Below are 20,603 nucleotides of genomic sequence, written 5' to 3' on the forward strand. Positions count from 1 at the left end.
GAGTCATATGGAGCAGGGAGGGAACGGTGAGATATCAACTGCCAGAGCAGTAACCGCCCTGGCTGGGGGCAGTTCAGACATTTGTATTGGGAGTAATCTGAAGTATAGAGTAAAGGGGCTAATTTTGTATTTTGGCGATTGAAAGCCTGCTCAGCCTCCTGTGCCCAGCTCCACCTCCCAACACCCGCAACACATCACGCAGCAGACTGTCGTTACAAGAAAGTGAACCCCCAGAAGTCCCTGCTTTTGCAGTTAGCCACACGGTTTGGTCAGTGGCTGTGGTGACACTGAGGGAAGCGCAATGAAACTCTCTTATATCTCCTGGCAAAGTAATTAGCTAGAGGGTTTTTTTTTGTTTGTTTGTTTTTTGTTTTTGTATGAACATGTATTTGCCTACTTGCAGAACTCGTGATCTTGGAGAATTGGTAAGGCAAGGCACAAGATGTGTTTGGCCATGTGACTTAAGTCAGCGTGACACTGAAGCAGTGTTGTGTCTTCCCTGAAATCATATCAGAATTAGTGACACAGAGTGCAGGGTGTTGAGAATGTTACTGACACTGGGGTCCTGAATGTTGGAGAAACTAGGGTCTCTGGTGTTTTCAGTATCAGAGAAACTTTGGTCTCTGCTATTGTGAATATTGGAGACATGAGGGTCTCTAGTGTTGTGAATATTAGAGACACTGGCAGCCCTGGTGTATTCCTCAGCAGAGTAGATGGGAAGGGGGAGGGGTGTTAGTGTTAGAGAGAGGCTACAGTCTGCTGGTTATCGTCATAAGCGACGATACAGCTTCTCCCTCCTCCTTTCTAAACTCCTGAACTCCCCAGCTTCTAGGACCAGCACTCCCACTCGCTCTGGGGCCTCTGTGTTAAGTCGGAGAGAGTGCCACACTAATGGTGATACATCAGGCGTGGGCCGTGACGTTATTAAAGTACATCATTTACCGCCTAGCAGATGTCCTTATTCCCATTCTCTCAAGCAGAAACAGCCCCCTTACAGTAATCGTCACTTTGAAATAACGTAACAGTAACACACTAGCAGCGCTCCAGGTCAGGCAGAGCGAGGCCTGTGCCAGCCATATTTCATTTCAAAGGCGACGGCACCCAATAGCTCTGAAACCATCGCTCAAGTCGGGCGTACGTAATTACGGGAAGAGTAGGTCCGCTGACGTGAAAGCAAAGCTTCATATCAGGTTTCCAGGGAGCTGTCTCCATCACTCCGCCTAGCTGAGCTGCTGTTTACAGAATGCCATTTCCCAGCTCCTGATGAATTGTGGAAACCGTGAGTCTTTATTATGTTAAACCACGACTGTATAAACTGTTTGTTCTTTGTCGATAGGGACCCTATAGTTTCCCTTCCGCCGTCTGACAGGTTAGATTCAACTTGCCCGAGGCAATTAAGCGTCTGAGGAGCAGGACTCTAAAGCCTTCAGATGTTCACCGTCACATAATGTTGATGGTTATCCAGTTCAGTTATTATGAACGGCAATTCTAAAGTAGACATGGTTTACCACACTGTCTGGTTTATAAAGTCATGTAAATCTCACAAGGGAATACCTCACAGTTTAGGAATCGCCTGGTGGGTGGAATCCCATGATTTAATTCCACCCACTGAATCATGGGATGCACTCTCCCCCTCAAGTTATTGTTTTGAATGCAGAGGAGAATTGATTACAGGCCAAACGGGCCAATGAAGAGCATGGTTATGTCCTACTTTTGTTGTGCTCTTAATTTTACCATTATATCATTGTGTTTTGAAGTGGTCATCTGATCGTCATGATCAAAGCATCCAGAATATTGTGGCCCTCCTGTTTCTCTGGTGACTGCCACCATGGCTGTCTTTTTGAGCTGGTCCATCTGTTTGGGTTGCCACCCATGGTAGTGTATCACAGACCCAGAATCTAGCTGGTTCTAATGATTTTGTGTCTCGTGGGCCGGGTGGCATTTGACACTAACTGTCCAATCAGTGTCTAAAAGCCAGACAGTCTCACATAGCCATCAACACTCTTGTCACTCTGCATGCAGCCCCAATCCAGACCTCTAATATGAATATCTGCAAGAGTGTTCCATAAAAAATGTCTAAATGGTGGCTTTGAAAGGAGGTCTGTAATGGTACTTGAGAGTGGAGACGCACACAGACACAAACAGTAGGAATCCAGAAGTTTACATCAGGGGAAAGCTGAGATTTACAGGTGGAGAGTGTTGATGAGGGTACAGCCTGGTTCTAAATACTGAGGGCTTCTACCTTTCACTCTTTCACTGGTGTAAAAGATCCCGCCTTTGTCCTCCAGCCAAGTCTCCAGCCCCAGAGGTTGCTGGGAAGCCAGCACTGATTAACACTTGAAATATGCACACCATTTATGTCCTTTTTTACCAGTGGCCAAACAAGAAGTGCTAAAACAGGGCTGGAGGAAAAGCCTTTGTTCCTGCGTCTAATCCAGGCTCTCATGCACAGTGAAACACCAATTCAGCCATTCATTAACCTTTGCCCCCTGATGGAATCCACCGAGGACCTCCCTAAACCCCCCCCCCCCCCCCCCCCCCCCCCCCACTCCCAGCTCCTCAGGCACTTTTGTGTAATTGAGGGGAGGTGGTTGATAAACCAGTTAAAGGAAACAGACGGACACAACAGGATGCAAAACAATGCTGAGGTCTCCATCTGCAATAATCGTCTGCTGTTTGCACAGATTTCTCAGTCTGCCCGGCATTTTCATTCATTGCGCGACTGATTTACACAATGGTTTTTTGGCTTTTGTTTTTGTAACAAATCATTTCCAGTGACCTGGTCTCCACAGACTCATATATACGCCTTCATATTCCCATAGGCAATGTGAAAAATCACACTACAATCAATCCAGTGTATATGTCATTCCTGAGTGTTAGCTGACTTAAAGTCTGTGCTCAGTATTGAACCTAGCTTGATATACCTGGAACAGGTTTTTTTAAACAACTTTCAGTGTCATTTTTGTCTCGTTGCAGCTAAACTTCCTATTCCATGTGCATGTATATGCCATTTTAAGCCAATAACGTAACATTTTCCCTAGTATTACATTATCTGCAAGCCTGGCACACACTCTTAGCCAGGCCAGTGCACACAATTATCCGTATGTTTCCTATATTCATGTTTCATTAAACACATGGATATTTACTGAAGTAACAAGTTAGGTACTTCACTCCTGAGTACACTATCCATGTGGGATTCAAAGCAGCAACCTTCTGGTAACAAATTCAGGTCCTTACCCACTGTATCACACTGCTGCCAGTGGACAGAAACCACACACATGTAGTCTAGCCTTTTTACCTCCACCAACTGTAGGTTGAGTTTAGGTGATATGATCTCTGCATTCATTTGTCTGTGTGTGAGGAGTAGAACTGAAAGCAATTATGCACAGATTTGCCTTAAACTTGGTAAAATGATTGGCTTTAGCTCAAGAAAGAAAAGTTTTTAGGGTGCTACAGCGTGGCCGTGGCGGTAGTACACACAAGTGTCACTTAACTTCTGTGTCTTTATTGGATTTGTCTGATAGGATTAGATTATTTATCACTGCTTTCTCCTCTTGTCTTGTGTGACACAGACTGCAAATCCAAAACAGCTCAAATGGCTTCCTTCTGGAGTCAGAAGCCTATAGACTCTAGACTGGAAGGACTTAGATCACGGATATAAGTTTAAAAAGGAAGAAAAAAGCAATGCATTCCTCATGTAGAATTGGCTTTTGTGTCGAGGAGATAGAGGCACATGAAAGGCCCTTATCTCAGAACAAAGGGGCCCCTTTGTGGGCCCATTTTGGGCCTGAATGTTCTCTTTGTGCGACCGTCATGGAATATCCCATCACAGCGCAATAACAGGAATTCTTCTGATTCCGCTTCTGTCCCACAGCAGGCATAAATTGAGGGGACGTGAGTGGATGCATACATGTGGGGACTCACGAACAGCAAGACTCCCAGGCCCATTCGGACCCGAGGCACCCAAGTACAATGGCACATCCACGTCAGACAGAAATGCGTGCCAGCAAAAGGGAAGCCGTGAAACAGACTGCCCAGTTATGACAATGTTGTGAGGGCGGATTGACTTGTGTGCTTATCTGTAATATTCATTATCCAGCGTGCCTCAAAATTTGTGAGGTGTCGGAAAACCCTCATGGAGACAAAGACATTCGGTGCCCAGCAGTCAGTTTGTAGGCATGCACTGTAGCTGTGGTCAGGGTTTCTGAGGTGACATTATAGATGACCATATGAATAGCATTCTGAAACTGCTTCTCCTGGAATTCCACGTTCTGCAACCCTTTAATTACTTTTTCATTTTCTTTCACATGAGGAACGCATGTCTCTCTGTTCACTTGTTTTCTGGGAAATCCTATAAATGATCATTGTCTGGGAAATCCTATAAATGATCAATCGATGAAGATAGACAATGGGGAAGAGTCTGTATCCAAGATATTTGAAAGTGGAAGTGTATGAGAATGTAATCTGTCAGTGCATCTGTCTGGTACAGTACATAGAGAGATCCTCAGCATCTCTGTCCTCAGTACAGTACATAGAGAGATCCTCAGCATCTCTGTCCTCAGTACAGTACATAGAGAGATCCTCTGTGTCTGTCCTCAGTACAGCACATAGAGAGATCCTCAGCATCTCTGTCCTCAGTACAGCACATAGAGAGATCCTCAGTGTCTCTGTCCTCACTACAGTGTATAGAGATCCTCAGTGTCTGTCCTCAGTACAGTACATAGAGAGATCCTCAGTGTCTGTCCTCAGTACAGTGCATAGAGAGATCCTCAGCATCTCTGTCCTCAGTACAGTGCATAGAGAGATCCTCAGCATCTCTGTCCTCAGTACAGTGCATAGAGAGATCCTCAGTGTCTCTGTCCTCAGTACAGTACATAGAGAGATCCTCAGTGTCTCTGTCCTCAGTACAGTACATAGAGAGATCCTCAGCATTTCTGTCCTCAGTACAGTACATAGAGAGATCCTCAGTGTCTCTGTCCTCAGTACAGTACATAGAGAGATCCTCAGTGCGTGTGTCTGGGAGAGGCTCTTCAATCAGGGTGATTAAACAGAGACTGCATTGACACTCTCTGGGATTCTCCCTGCTTTCACTCCATTCCAGCCATAATGGAGCAGCCAGTTTGCATGTTAATGACAGAAACAGAGGCTGACAAGATGCACATTGTGATATGTAGGTTTGAAGCCAAAAATAGCATGAAAATTATACACGTGGTATTTGTCCCCAAATATTTATGTGCTATGTGCTCTTTTTATTGTGGCATGTTCACATGTTCACATTTTTAAAGCACAGGCAGTGTATTGCTCTGTGAAGAGGACATTATAAATGAGCTTTCACATTCTGCTAAATTTCAAAATTATATTAAGACTGGGGTTTTCAACACACATTCCTCTGAAACTGTAGCTATGGCAGCGACTAATCACAGACATTCCTTTGAAAGGTCAACGTTATCGAATTATTAGAGCTTTTACTGTAAAGAATGGAATGTTTTTCTGAGATCAAACAGACCAACTGTGAAATGTCGAGCATGATGGGTAAGAAGTCAGAGCAGGGCTGCAACATGAGTCAAATCACCCTCTCAATAAAAACACAGAGTAGAAATGGCTGTGTCTGTGCAGACAAGCGTCCAACAAATACTGTTTATATTGCAGATGCAGCCAGCCCTGCTGTTTTCAGTTGGTTTCCTTTCTAAGTTGTGTTGTGTCATTGGTCTAAACTCTATGAGCATACACTCTTACACTTTCTGTGCATTCCTGGCTGCTCTCCACCTTCTGCTGGCATGGCTGGATTCTCCCTCCCAGCGCCTATTTTCCCTTTTCCGGTGTCCCTTATGAAGGCTTTGTCACAGCAAAGGTACAGTAGAAGTGTAGTGAGAAAGTGTATGACAAAGGGACATCATAACAGTTCTAGTGTCACCTACACTACAGGAATGCCTTGGCAAGTTGTGTCTTGATTATTTGAAAGCGAGACTGTTTCCATGGCTGCACATCCAGAGCACATTATAAGACTTCTGTGGTGGTTCTATGAGGGTGAAAAACACATTGAAGGTGTTTCTCTGGACATACCAGGGTTCTATAAATCACCTTTGTATAGGATATAGATTCACTATGGAAACCAGCTGGAAACATCCAGCCAAGTACATTCTCTGGAGTAAATTTGTCATCTCCGAATTGCTCTTGCTTTCCCAGAAATTTCAGGATTGTAAATTAGATCATTCAGGTATTACATTACTAAGGTCAGTGTCTTTTTCAAAATCAGCCCATGGCTCCCTTTAAGGACATCGCATGACTGGTTTTGGTGGAATGAAGCTTCATGAACCCAAAGGAATAGAGCTTTCATGTGTTAGCAGTCACCTGCTAATTTGGGCCAATCATAGCCTTTTGATTCAGTCAAGCAGTCGGTGAATGACAGCACTTGGTAGATCGTACCATTATGGGGTTCACTCGCCCATCCCCACTCATGACACAGAGACTGAGTGCAGGTGACTTATGGCAATGCGGCATATGCTTATTGCATGCTGTGGATGGGCACTCAGTCAGATGCCGTCATTAGACTTCCGGTAAAAGAGATGTCTTTCTGTGTGTGTCCAGTAGCTGTTGAAACAAGGCACATGTGAAAGAGATACATGCAGTGATGTATCCTGTTAAAGAGATGTCTTTCTGTCTCCTGTCTCTGTCTCAGGGTGGTAAGAAGTACAGCGGGCCATGTGGGGGCAGAGACTGCAGTGGAGGATGCAAGTGCTTTCCTGAGAAGGGCGCGCGGGTAAGTGACTTCCTCTTCCTGTCCTGTTCATCTCTCCCTATCTAGAGGATCTTTGTAGGAATCCTGCAGCACCATGACTGAGAAACACCAGACAAAACATGCAGCGTTTCAGTGGCTCTCATTCAGGCCACCATCATTTTGGCCTTGGTTTCCCATTGAGCATCTGGCCCTCCATTGGTATTTATTCATTTTCACTGTCAACATAGAATTACAAAGGTCAAAGGTCGCTGGAAGACCACTGCTGTTGATAATAAAGAGCACGCTGAACAGTCACTCTTAAATAAAATAATGCCTTCAAGGACTGGGAGACCACAATAATGTGAACCAGTTATTCTTAGTAGAGTGAGAGCTTATTCCTTGTGACAGACTATTAGCAATCCAATAAACTGCATGGTTGTGGCCATAAGACTGTCATATTAAAGTGCTGAAAGTACATTTGACATTAATAAACTTGAGATCTCTGAGACTGGATTTCTTGAGGAAAGGCACATGTTGACAGTTGAGCAGATCAACAGTGTTTTGTTTTGGCTATGACTGGAAGCAGCGGCCATGAAAACTGCAGTGTCCCTGCCCCTCTCAATAATTCACTCATCAACTGACTGATTGACCGAGCAGCTATCGCGCCAACATTTTTATAACACTAGGGACACTAGAAGGCAAAGCAGTCAGCTGAGAAATTGCAGTTAGTGTGACCAATTCCTGTCAATTCCTAGTGATGTTTGACCCCTTTGTGGCAAAACAAGACACTTAAAGGGGAGTGAGGGAAGGTTTTGCCTTGGCGATCAGCACGGTGCAGATACCTGGTGAGGATCAGTCAGCTCTCTTTCATTTCCTAAAACTACTGAAATGGAGCTAATTGTTCTGTGGAGTGTTTTCCGGTGTTGCTTTGGAGTGCTTCTGATTCCCACTGTATTTTGATTTGAGGTTAAAATCTTTCTCCCTTATTTGGGGCCCATTCCTCTATCCAAGCCCCACTGGGCTTGACAGATGTGTCTCTGGATGTTTATTTGAGGACACAGAACACCACATGCTATGGGGATCATTAGAAAGAAACCACTTAGCCTTAAGGGTGAATCCCATGTCAGTTTACAACAGACCGTAGCAACACACAGCAGACAGCAGTATGACCCAACAGACGTCATTAGGACTGGGTAGACACTGGTAGATTCATAGATAGCAGTAGCACACAGCAGACAGCAGCAGGACACAGCAGACATGAGTAAGTAGGCTTTGAAATCCCTTTGATCCACTTGCTCCAAAGCAGTGGCCTTGTTTAGTTTTCCTCCCTCAGAACTGAAGAACGCAGGAGCTGAATAAACTCCAGTGTGTTTAACTAAATACTGCCCCTACGTCTCAATGGCTCTACCAGTAGGGAACTTCCACTCCCTAAGAAAAGAAAGGGGCGTATGGAAACAGAGATGTGATTTCCTGGGGACCACCTGATCCAAACTCTAGGCTGTATATAATGTATAAAATACATTAAGGGTGTATAAAATATCACCCTTAACTAATCCTTTTTAATTGATCCCTTTTCCCGTAATTGTCAATGAGGATAAGTAAACCCCCAGACGATATAACATAGCTTTACCATATTATAAATGTTTGACTGTGCCATGATCTAGCATATCTAAAATAAGAGTAATCTTGGTCAGTGCTTAAATCTTGGTTAAATGTCAAATCAGATTACTGAATCCAAATCCATTTCAGTGTTATAAAACATAGTTTTATACTATGATCTGTGTTATGATTGGTTCGAATAATTGGAACCAATTCATGTAGTTCCTCAGGGAGCCTTCACGAGAGCGCACCACACCCACAGCCGAGTGAACACCCCTCTTTTACAGCAGGTGCAGAGCATGTGTCTAGTGATGGCATGATGAGAGTCCTTGAACACCAAAATGTGTGGAGCTACCCTATTATCAGTGACTCTCTGATCTGAATGAATCAGAGCATGGAGAGAAAAGACTTTCAATTGGTTCACGAGTTGTTGATTGACAGCACAGGGTAGCTCCACCTACAGCGGCGTTCCTGAAGCCTCAGTCTCCCATCACAGCTCACATCCATGGAATTAAATCAACACAAACATTTTAAAATGCTTGATAATCACATTCTCATGGGCTCACTGATGACAATCACAGACACAGCAGAGCAAGAAGACCTCCCAGATCTCAGTTCTCTTCCTCTTTGTACTTGGCATGATCTCCTGGCGTCGGTGAGTGAAGCCAAAAAGCAAGCGAGGTGACAGTGGTACTTGTTTATGGTGTCAGCAAACAGGGACACGTGAATGTGGGATGTTTAGTCTGCATGGCTAACGGCACTTGGGAGAAATTTCCTTTTGCGGGTCGGGCTGTGTGTCGGTTATTGACTTCGGCCTGACAGCTCTGGACATTTGTTCAGTCACAGCAGCAAGCTCCATATGGGGCCGTTGGGGCCTCCTCTAATCCTCAGTAGATTGGATGCAGATGTGCACATCGATGGGAATCATTACATTTGGCAATCTGACAAATATCCCTGGACTGCAATCATTTGCAGTCATAGAGCTAGAGTGTTTACCAGTGCTGGTTATGGTCCACGATACAGCTGTACATTTAAAAATCTAATTCTGACATCAGATTTAGCTCTGTGATATCTCTGTTGTAATTTGATTGAGTTTATTCACACAGAGGGGACTCTAAACACCATGAGACTTAAAAATCATTGATACTCTCTAAGGGGAAAATGTTTGAATTGTCTCACAAGAAAGGGAAGACTGTGGCAGGGGTCAGGGCTGTGTGAGAAAGAACAGTCTGTTAGTCTTGCTGCAGGGATTTGGATTGTTGAAATGGATAAAGGAGACACTTGGCAAGTCTGCCATTCTCGCCCCTTCTCAACCGTCTCTCTGCCACTGTCCCTCCTCTGCCACCCCAACCCCCCCCCACCCCCCCCCAGCCCAAACCCAACGTCTCTCCAAACCTCCCTGTTCTGTTCCTGTGTTCATCCTGTGAAGAGCTGGTGCAATATTGAAAACTTTGAACAAAACCCCCATTGGACATTGTCTGCCAAACACATGTTGTTTTTTCAGTCACTGAAGACAACACTTCCTGCTCATTGGCTGGATCCAAACAGCTGGTCATGAGCGCTTGTGAGACAAGAATGCTGTGAACCGCCTGAGTGGGATGTTTTTTTTTAAACTATCAGCTTTCCACCCCATGCATTGGTCAAGTTTTTGGAAGACAGATGAAGAGATGGTCTAACGTGCATGTTGCAGAATTAAAGTGAGTGATAGTGATGAATGTGGCCGCACCCACTAGTATCACATTCCTTCTTTTCTGGGGGCTTGCAGTGAGTTATGGGTTGAATGGTGTTTTTTTTAGGGCTGAAGACATGACCTATGACCTGCTGATGGCAGAGCCTCCACAGTTTAGATGAAGTACCTTACTCAAGAGTCTCACTTTAACCCACCCATCTAGAGACCACAGCCCTGACCTCCTGTCCACAAGGCAGGACTGACTAATCTCAGACCAGATCTCTCTGCCCTATGCTCAGCGGAGCAAAATGGTGTGGAGCTCAGAGAGGGTTCTCAGGTCAGCTGGTTGCAGAAGTGGTTGGAATGGAACATATCTGTGCATCTATCCTAGTTTCAATCCACACTCATCCTTTACTTGATCTTACAAATTCAAGTACCACTTTTTTTAGTTCAAACACATATTTTTCCATCGCTTATCTGATCAATGAACTCACCCAGGTGCATGTGCGAATGTGACCCTGTGAGCCAAAGTTAAGGGGAAATCTTGAGTCTACTTTATGATGATTGAGATGACGAGCAACACAGATTGTAGCATTCATTCAGAGTGAGACAGCTTGTACCGTCTCTTTTTTTGGTTTGGCCACTGTCATCAGTCTTGCCACAGTCTGTGTCTCTTGGCCATCTTAGCTACGTCTGTCTCCTAAGCGTGCGGCTTGGGGTACTGCTGTCTGTATCCACACAAAGGAACACAGGTGAGCTCGCCAATGGAGTGGAGGGGGTACCAGGAGAGGTGAGGGTTTTGAGAGGTGAGGGGCAGACGGCAAACTTTTGAGGGGCTCTTGATTTCTGGGCTTGCTGAGATGAAAGGATTGTGAAAAGAAGAGTAATAACTGGAGGCCTTGCGTGTGCTTTCTGGGACTGTACAGAAAACAAAAAGGCCGTTTCCATGGAGTTCAGACCATCTTCACAAATACATTCAGAGATCCAACTGGCAGAGCTTTGGAAGGGTTCAAAGGAGATACAGTCTTGTGCGTGTGTAAACCCCATCAATAGCCTAGACTCGCATGCACAGCTATGAGCTTAACTGTTCTCTCTGATGAGCACATCACTGCATAAGATGATCAATGCTTGTCGTTCTACTGAATGCCTTCCTCTTGCCTGTAAGAATACAGGGCGTGGTTTGGAACACTGAGGAATTAAGTCTTTTCCTAAAATGTACAAATGATGCCATTCTTAGCTTCATAAGTGGGACCCTGCTCTCTGTGGAAACAAGGAAACTCAGTGACAAGTCTGTCCATGCTCAGACTCCTGGGAAAAATGAAAGTCTGAGCCTGGGCAGGAAGTGACTCATGCCACAGGAAGTGGGGGCATGCTGGAAAGCCTCTAATATTTGTTTTAAATGATTATTTAGGGCATGGCTGTTTCATTGGAAAAGAAACAAAAGATAAATTTTATTCAGATATTGCCAGCATAAATCTATAAAAACCAAAGAGTCATATCTTCCTTTCATGGCAATGAATCCCTCAAGTGTCATGACCTTTCATGTCTCATTGCATAGGCTAGAATTACAGCATGGCCAGCAGTTGTCCTTTGCAATGAGAAGAGTTCACACACACACAGGTACACACACACAAACACACACACTTGATTTATTATTATTTTGGTAACTTCTTCATATCTATTCACAAATAGAGTGGGAGAGTGGGAGAATGGTAGTTATTGTGGATATAAGAGATGATAGTGTGGTTTTATTTGAAATAATAGGTTGTATCCCATTGCCATCATAGATGAAACTCAGTATTTCTCTCAGCAGTTCATCCACGTGCAGGCTGAGCCATATTCCAGCCAGCCAGCAGGGGGCAGTATCCAGATCACAGCACTTTGCCTCCTATCAGCAGGGCATTGCCTAACGCTGATTAGGAGTGATGAGCTCTGCTCCTGCTGCACTCAGAAACCTTACCTTACTTTAAGTTCATCACAGACTGGTATCTGACACTGTCTTTGAAAATGAAAAAATAACTGTATTTCAATCATTTCAGATAATTCAGATAATTCATAGCACATTCACTGATATCAGAATCAATAGCTTCACTTCTGTTATGCTAACTCTGCATGACAGGTGAATATGGGCCGATGCAGCACCCCATCTCTTTAACTAGTCTTGGCAAGTGGAACTTCTGAGGTCGAACCTCTCAGAGCTAAACACGCACCTCCACCTGTTTCCACTAAGGTCATTGCACCGTTTGTCTGTATCCAATCTGGAAGCTCTGCCCTATTACCTCTAACAGAAGCGTAGCCAATGGAAGTGAGACAATGTGGAATAGGAAACAGTACATGGTCTAATCAGAGTACGAACAGAGTTGGATATGGCACAGCCAGTAGCTGGCATTAGCTGGTGTTTATGCCAGACCCCTCCCACGCCCATGGAAACATGGGAAGAAATACAGCCAGCTGTTGTGACGGACCGAGGATGAAAAAAAAGGCCTCCGACAATTGACCCAAATCCGTTTTTAACACGGCAGCCAATAAGGGAAAAAAAACACTTGAGGAACAGCTGAGGAAAATGTGTTCTTGGTACAGCTTGTTAAATTTTGGACAAACCCCTCATTCTTTGCTGTTATTTTTTGCTTTTCCACTCTGAACAAAGGCCACACTCCATCTCAGATTGTGCATAGTGTGAAACAGGATGTTGAGGAAATGGAATACAGTTTGTTTGCATTAATGTGGCAAACCTCTGTGGTTACTCCACTAAACAGGCTGGACAGAGTGCAGGACTAATATATACTCAGTATCATGCACAGTGGGACACAAGGCCTCATTCTATGCAGCAGTGTGGTGTAGTGGTAAGGAGCAGCAGTGTGGTGTAGTGGTAAGGAGCAATAGAGTGGTGTAGTGGTAAGGAGCAGCAGTGTGGTGTAGTGGTAAGGAGCAATAGTGTGGTGTAGTGGTAAGGAGCAGCAGTGTGTTGTAGTGGTAAGGAGCAGCAGTGTGGCGTAGTGGTACGGAGCAGCAGTGTGGTGTAGTGGTACGGAGCAGCAGTGTGATGTAGTGGTAAGGAGCAGGGCAGCAGTGTGGTGTAGTGGTAAGGAGCAGGGCAGCAGTTTGGTGTAGTGGTACGGAGCAGAGCAGCAGTTTGGTGTAATGGTTAGGAACAGGGCAGGTGAAGTTGCTGGTTTGTTTCCTAGGTTGCACGCTGCTGTTTTACCCTTGGGGAAGGTGCTGAATCTGTATTGCCTTGTAAATATCTAGCTGTATAAATGAACAACATGTAAAAATTGTCCGCTATGTAAAGTCACTGTGGATATGAGTGTCTGTTAAGGAAATGTAATGTAATACACGCTGGAGAGAGAAACAGACTGTGACCTGGTTAGGCAGAGAGAGTTCTCTGTTGTGTCTAAGCAGAGCATTTGGATATTCCCCCTGTCTGCTCTCTGACAAATGGAGATCACAAGTTTTGCCATAATTTGCAAATGACATTTTTTACTTTTCCAGATTTTTTTTAAAGATATTGAATAAAATGGTTCTTCTATTCCTTCAAAGATGTAACTCGCACAAACACACAGACACGCACAGATACACACATACACACACAAAATCACAGAGACAGGCACACAGCTGCATGCAGCCTGGCCTGTTTGGTGCCTCAGATGAATTTAGACACCAGCACCAGAGAAAGGGGCACATTGTGTGTGGGACAGACCCAGCATTGATGGGCCCACCCATCCCCATGGGGACAGACAGAGGGACGACCATAATTATATGACAGCGGGACAAGAGGAGCAGCTAAACAAGAGGTTTATTTACAGCCCATGATGGTGACGCCAGATTTCGGAGGGAGAGGACCTGTGGGGTCGACAGCTTCGGAGGGGCTTCTGAACCCTGCCACACTCACCCCACCCCGACTGACATTTCCTAGATCCCCTCTGTTGTGCCTGGACTTTTCGAGAGCACCATGAAGCCGTGTGTGTTAAAGACGTTATGTTGTGTGTGTTGTAAAAGAATTCCATCTCATGCAGTGTTCAGCCTAACGGCCTTAAATCACACTGAAGAGTTCCGAGCCACCGTGGCAGCAACAGCGTTTACACACCAGGTATAGTCAGGACTGGTGCATGCAGTTCTCTGCAATGTCACTTCCACCTGTCGTGCCCCATGGAGCAGGCCCGTTTAAATAGGTCAACCAAATGAAAACGGGACACTGAGATATCATTCAGAGTAGAAGCTGTCCTTTCCAGCATAAACTCGCCCACATCTAGTCCGACACCCATCTCTCTCCTCTGTGCCAGGCATGCCTCTGGAAAATAACAGATGATGGGATCTGTGCTCAGCCTAAGTCTTTTCTTGTTTTGTTTAGCACTGTGCCAAGAGAAGGACCATCAATATTTCGCCTAGAGTTTTCCCTTATGGACAACAGCATGACATATTCTCATTCGACCACCTCTGTTCTCAGCAGTCAGGGAAGTGTGGTGTTTTCTTGCCCTCTCTTGTGCTGTGACAGAGAGAGTGTGAATAACATTGACCGTTTGATTGGGCATTTTCCCCTCGCGAGCAGTCACTTCCGGAACATGGTACCCTTTGTTCTAGAATTCAAAAATGTAACCTTTGCTGGTTGTTATTTACGAAAGAATTATAGCCTTCGCAGTTTCAGGTCCAAAAGGAACATTTATTCAAGAAGATGTATGGCTTTGTTTTTATGTAGCCAGAGCCTCAGCTTATATAATTTACTATCATCTCAGGAAATTTGTGTTAAAGTGTTTCTCCTATAGAGAGCACACGGAGTCCTGAGGTCAAGCCATTTCAGACTAAGCTCATTTTAAAGGTCCCAAAACTCAAAACTCATTTTATAATTATCCTGTTTTATGCAGACATGCTGGGCAGTTCACCTTAAAAGAAAATTTCATATACATTCTATAGTTGGATATGTGCAACTCTTGAGTAATGATCTGTGTATGGATCTAGGTGACTGTTCCTATGGGGCTGACTTTTAGGTATGTAATTACAGTGCAGGAATTTTCAGTTTATGAAATTGCACAGGTTATCTGCATAAGCCTTGTCTTCCCCCTCATGCTGACCCTAACTTCAACCTGAAACCTACCCCCCCCCCACTCTAGATCAAACCCTTAATTTTCCATGAGCTCAAAACCTAACCCCAAAATTAACTCTAGGTCTTTATGTAATTACACATGTTGTATAACAATGGGAAACTGAAAGGCAGTTACACAGCACTCACTAGCAGCATGATGGTGAATACAAATTTAACTGCAGTGTGCTTGCATAAATGTCCACTTAAATACTTGGAGAGGGATCTGCGCTGAGGTATGGAAGTGTTCTGATAGATAGCAGCTAATGTGCAAAGTAGGTCCAATCACAGTGGTGTTATCTGCTGGCAGCTGTATGGTCTAAGCGCTTTCTGCAGAAGTAGTGTTAAGGATCCTATGCCTCGATGGTGGCACAGGACACTCCAGCAAAGACTTTGTAGATGCACTCAACTGTTACTTTATTGAGAGACTCACTAGTGAACAAATGACCAGATTGCCCAATAGGTGCTGTGGGGGTGTATTAGAAATGACCATACAAGTATACATTAGAAAGCATAAAGTCACCTGTCTATGGCACTGATTCTCAATCCTGCTCCTGGAGCCCCCCCTGCTCCGCACGTTTTCCATCTTTCCCTGCTCTACCTACCTGACTGAACTCATCAGTGGCACTTTTGATTAGCTGAGCACACCTGATTTAATCAAGAGCATGTTAATCATTTCAATCAGGTATGTTTGGAGTAAGGATAGACTGAAGATATGCAGGACAGGGGTGCTCCAGGAGTAGGATTGAGAAACACGGGAATTTTTCATGTTGCAGCAGCAGAGAAACTGGTGGTGCTTTTTCTTATGCATATTACAGTACATCCAGACTCCACTAATGCCATACTTAGATTACCACTGTGTCACCAGGTCAGCCTGGATGTACAGAGTGACATCATCACGTTGTGAAGTTATAGTTTACCGGACTTGAAATGTGACAAACTCACCAATCTCTGATCAAACAAATCAACAAGTTAAAAAAAAACTGAATGTGGCTTATTCACCAGAACAGTGTAACAATTTATAGGGGATAGAGGGCGTGGGATAATGGACAAAATTCAACTAACAAGGTGTCATGATGTCACTTCAGCATTTTGGGAGTCTTGGGAGGTTTCTTGTCAGCTTGCCATATTCAGTTAGACATGTTTTAGGTGAGGCTGAGGAAGCGTTTTTTTTTTTTTTTTTTTTTTTTCACAAAATTACCCATGAATCATTTTTCAGTGCATGGCTTTTTATGATCTTTCCCACCTGGAGTACTTACTTATGTTGTAAAATGTCACCAATTAACAAGGCCCACAGAGAACATGTGGGATTGGGCCAGGCTTTAGTATAACACTGTTCCTTTCCCAGATGTTTTCAATTAGAATTCACTGAATTTAAACATAGCATGCCTTTACTGGCCTAATGAGAAGTAAATATGCTTTTAAACTTATGACATTCCAAAGCCGATCCAATCAGCTTTTCAGCACAGAACTGCAAAGACAAAGATTGACAAACTGATGCCAGAAGTCATTCCATTAGTGGGTTGTTAGCTGCAACTGGCTCCAAAATGTAGTGGAATGTCAGGCTGAGTTCAGGGCCTAATAGCCCTTATTTGATAGTCTAATCTGATTGGTTGTTGGGACGCTGTTCCCTGACCTAGGAATGCTAGATGGGAGTGGGAGTTGAGGCCGTGTGAACAGTAATCAGTCTTTTTAGACAGGCAGCCTGATCCACTAAAAACAGTCCGTTTCATGCAGGACGCCCTGTATACAGACCAGCTCTATCGGAGAGAGATACCCAATCGGTGCTCATGCAGATGACGACTGATTTGTCAAGGAGGAGACAGTTCCCACCAGTTACCATCGGAGGGAGGATTCTCCTAAAATCTTGATCAAAACGTGATGCCTCGCCTTCAGCAGGATGACTTGATACTGCCCACAATTTTTCTGTCTTGGGTCTGTTGATGTCATTATTTCACTATTATTCTATTGTTGATCATGGGAAACCTCTTTCAAGCCACAAATTCAGATGCCAAACACTGTGTTTACTTGTCCTCAAAGTAGCTCAATCCATATGCTCACTATGCACTTTTTGCCATCCCAGAATGCCCTACACCAACACCCAATGTTCACTACAGGGAGGATAGGTGGATTGATTTTATCATGGCCAAAAACTGAAGATGTGCTTGCAGCTGAGCTAACATTCATTTAGGGTGTCCAAGGTTTCACCCTGCCAAACGGTGTACCAATATGCCCTGCCTCAGGAAACCAACTAATTGTTCTTCTGTCCTTCTTTATCTTCACCTTTGATGCTTGCTAGTCAAGGAGCCAGACCCATAACTCAAAGGTTGCGGGTTCCCCAGGTGGCACTGGCGTTAAGCCACACTACAGGATCCCTAATCTGATGTCCTTAATAAATATCCAAGGATACCTGAGTAATGTAAACGAGTAAGCAATGGAAAGCAAGTTGGAATAATAACAGAAGTGCAGGAGGGCAGGAGTTACATGGATAGAACCATAAGGGCAGGAGTTACAGGGATAGAACCATAAGGGCAGGAGTTATAGGGATAGAACCATAAGGGCAGGAGTTATAAGAACAGAACCATAAGGGCAGGAGTTATAAGAACAGAACCATAAGGGCAGGAATTATAGGGATAGAACCATAAGGGCAGGAGTTATAAGAACAGAACCATAAGGGCAGGAATTATAGGGACAGAACCATAAGGGCAGGAGTTATAGGGACAGGGACACAAGGGCAGGAGTTATGGGGATAGGAACATAAGGGCAGGAGTTATAGGGATAGAACCATAAGGGCAGGAGTTACATGGATAGAACTATAAGGGCAGGAGTTATAGAGCAGAACCATATGGGCAGGAGTTATAAGAACAGAACCATAAGGGCAGGAGTTATAAGAACAGAACCATAAGGGCAGGAGTTATAGGGACAGGAACATAAGGGCAGGAGTAATAAGAACAGAACCATAAGGGCAGGAGTTATAGGGACAGAACCATAAGGGTTATAGGAGCACTAGTTTGAGCGCAAGCCTCTCCCACAGCTGGAGATACACGTGCAGGAGCGCAAAGGTCTCCAGGGTGCTTCTTCATTCCTGTTAGATGAGACAACCAGCAGGTGCCTGGCAACCTTACCCTATGGCCCTCCCCCCAGATAATGCTCCCCAAAAGCTTTGGTCTGTCCACATCCATCTGAACGAGTCATGGCCATGAGCATATCCAGGCCAAAGACGGGCCTCTGCCGTTAATCATCGCGCAGTGAAATCATTATTTTCTCTGGGGCTTTTTTCAGGCCTGCTCCTCTACCAGCTGACACTGAAATTAGATGGTATGTTTACTGTGCAGACCAGGTCTGAAGGCTACTTGCTATAATATAAATATGCGAAATGGGTCTGTTTACAGAAAGAACATTCCGCTGAAATGAGGTGGGTGTTGACAAAAATGGTTTGGGGCTGTTCACTGTCTCCCTGATTTCAGGGTGTAAAAATCAGATAAAAAGTCATAAATTCATAAAGTCATAAAGTCATAAATTCATTGTTCGGCCTACACCAACCAGCAGGAACGGAGTGGTTCTGATTGTGGAACAATAGTGATGGTAACAGTAGTGATGAGGGGGGCAAATGTGATACTTATATTTTTTCCATACATTTTAAAACTTTCATGGTTGCTGCTTGTAGGTAATCCTGTGTTATTTGTCTGTAAAACACCTGAATCTGATGTGTCAATAAAAGGGTATTGTAGGTCTCCCTCTTTCACTCTCCTCTCTCTTTCTCTCCATCTTTCTCCCCTTTTCCTTTCTTTCTCTCACCCTCTCTTTGCCTCTGTCTGTCCCCTCCTCTTCCCATCTCACTCTCTTACCCTCTCTCTTTCTCTCACTGTCTCTCACTTCTATCTCTATCTCTATGTCTGTCTGCACTTTCACAATTCAGAATGATCTTTCATTTTCCAAGTGTTATGCTTGCCTTTAAACAGCGATAAATGTATTGCGTTGCGTACCTATCAAAACACAGCATTGGCTGGGTATTTTGAGGCATGCCTATCTTAGGAAGCCCCCTTGTGTGCTTGGCAGCATGTGCTTTTGTAGAACAGCACCGTTTCTGTAAAACTGACACAACAGCATGCAAACAGGACTGAGCAGAGGAAGCAGGCTTTTCCCTGAAGTTTGGTGACTGATTATACAGGCCAGGACAGCTCCTTGCGTATGAAATGAGATACTGTGCTGTGACCACTGCTGGCTCCTCTGCAAAGACTCCCCACCCACAATCAGCTGTCACCACTGTAAGCACCCAAGACAGTTAAAACAGTATCTGTCCATGCTGCCTCCCCACAAACCCCCCAAATTTAATGCCAACTTTGACATTTCTTTTTCCTAGTAATCTTAACACATGAGCACCTACATTTTTCATTGTCAGTTTCCTACTTTTCATCTTGTGTGTTGCCGTTGCAATGCATCAAGTGATAGTTGTGTGATGTCAGTGCTGGAGGATTGATTTCAAAATTAATCCTTGGGGCACGGCAATACGACAATCAAGTGCTAACGCAGTCTTTGTAGTCTCTCTTGGATATTTTTTAAATATTTGAAAGGTATGTATGTAGCTGCATGCGGACCTCGCAAAGCTTGGGATCTTTGGAACAAGGTTGATTTTGTGTCCCACTCTGGGAATTTGGGGAGTTGTTGACTTTTTGGGCATGATTCCAAGACAAACGCACAATGCTACATAGCCTATCTCTCAGAGCTCCCCTATCTCATGTGGGCTGACAGCGTGAGAGATGCAGATGGGCTTGTGTGGGCATGGTCCTGAAGGACAGTTTCAAGTAGAGAAGTGGCAAGGGGCATTTTTGGCAGACAGCAGTGTCAGTGCTGTCACTGTCCAGCATCTCAGGCTAGGGCCAAAAGAGCAGGGGTGATGAGGAACATCAGGCATGTCCCTGACAGAAAGGTGACTCTGAGCTATAAGGGAAAGAAGCTGCTTTGATGACCTGGGGGCAGTATCAGGAAAGTGACATCATCTGATGCTCCAACTTCCTGTTTAATTTCCTGTCTCAGTATTGGCAGGGACATCCAATTTATTTTCTACTGTAAATAAGGACAATGGCCTGAGTCTGGCACACTCATAGTAAATAATTTGGGAAATAAATAGTACATACGTGTGGGAAATGGCTGAGAGAGATTTGTTGCATGTTTGTGAGTTGAGACACAGTATGTAAATTGACAGAGCACATATTTGCATACCGTTTTTTCCCAGAAATGGATTAGACACAGACTAAGAGTAAAATGTTGAGATGATTTTTGCTTCTGAGGACGAGGCTAAGTCAATTCACAGCTGAACAGTGGGGCACCAGATGGAGTTAACATTAATCACTTAGGATCCTCAAATTAGAATGAAATAAAATTCCATTTTAAAAAAGTAATGAAATCATTTAAATATTGCTTTTGATAAATGAAAAATGAACAGGTTTTGCTGGCTGTACAGGCGTACAGTCTCAAGGCTCTTTTCAGCTTCCAGATGTGAAATTGAAAAAAACCTCTGATACAAAATGGTAGAAATG

General features: G+C 44.2%; 1 protein-coding gene across 2 annotated transcripts in view; it reads left to right on the top strand.

Moving 5' to 3' along the window:
• The window catches only part of LOC118785933 (collagen alpha-2(IV) chain-like), a 68,353-nt gene that overhangs the window by 15,374 nt on the left and 32,376 nt on the right, over positions 1-20,603 (top strand). For both annotated transcript variants that reach the window (XM_036540882.1, XM_036540883.1), the window contains exon 4: positions 6,680-6,760. In XM_036540882.1, coding sequence (XP_036396775.1) covers positions 6,680-6,760 — 81 coding nt within the window. The remainder of the gene's footprint in view (positions 1-6,679; positions 6,761-20,603) is intronic.

The sequence above is a fragment of the Megalops cyprinoides genome, chromosome 11 (assembly GCF_013368585.1).
Source record: "Megalops cyprinoides isolate fMegCyp1 chromosome 11, fMegCyp1.pri, whole genome shotgun sequence".
Lineage (NCBI taxonomy): Eukaryota > Metazoa > Chordata > Actinopteri > Elopiformes > Megalopidae > Megalops > Megalops cyprinoides.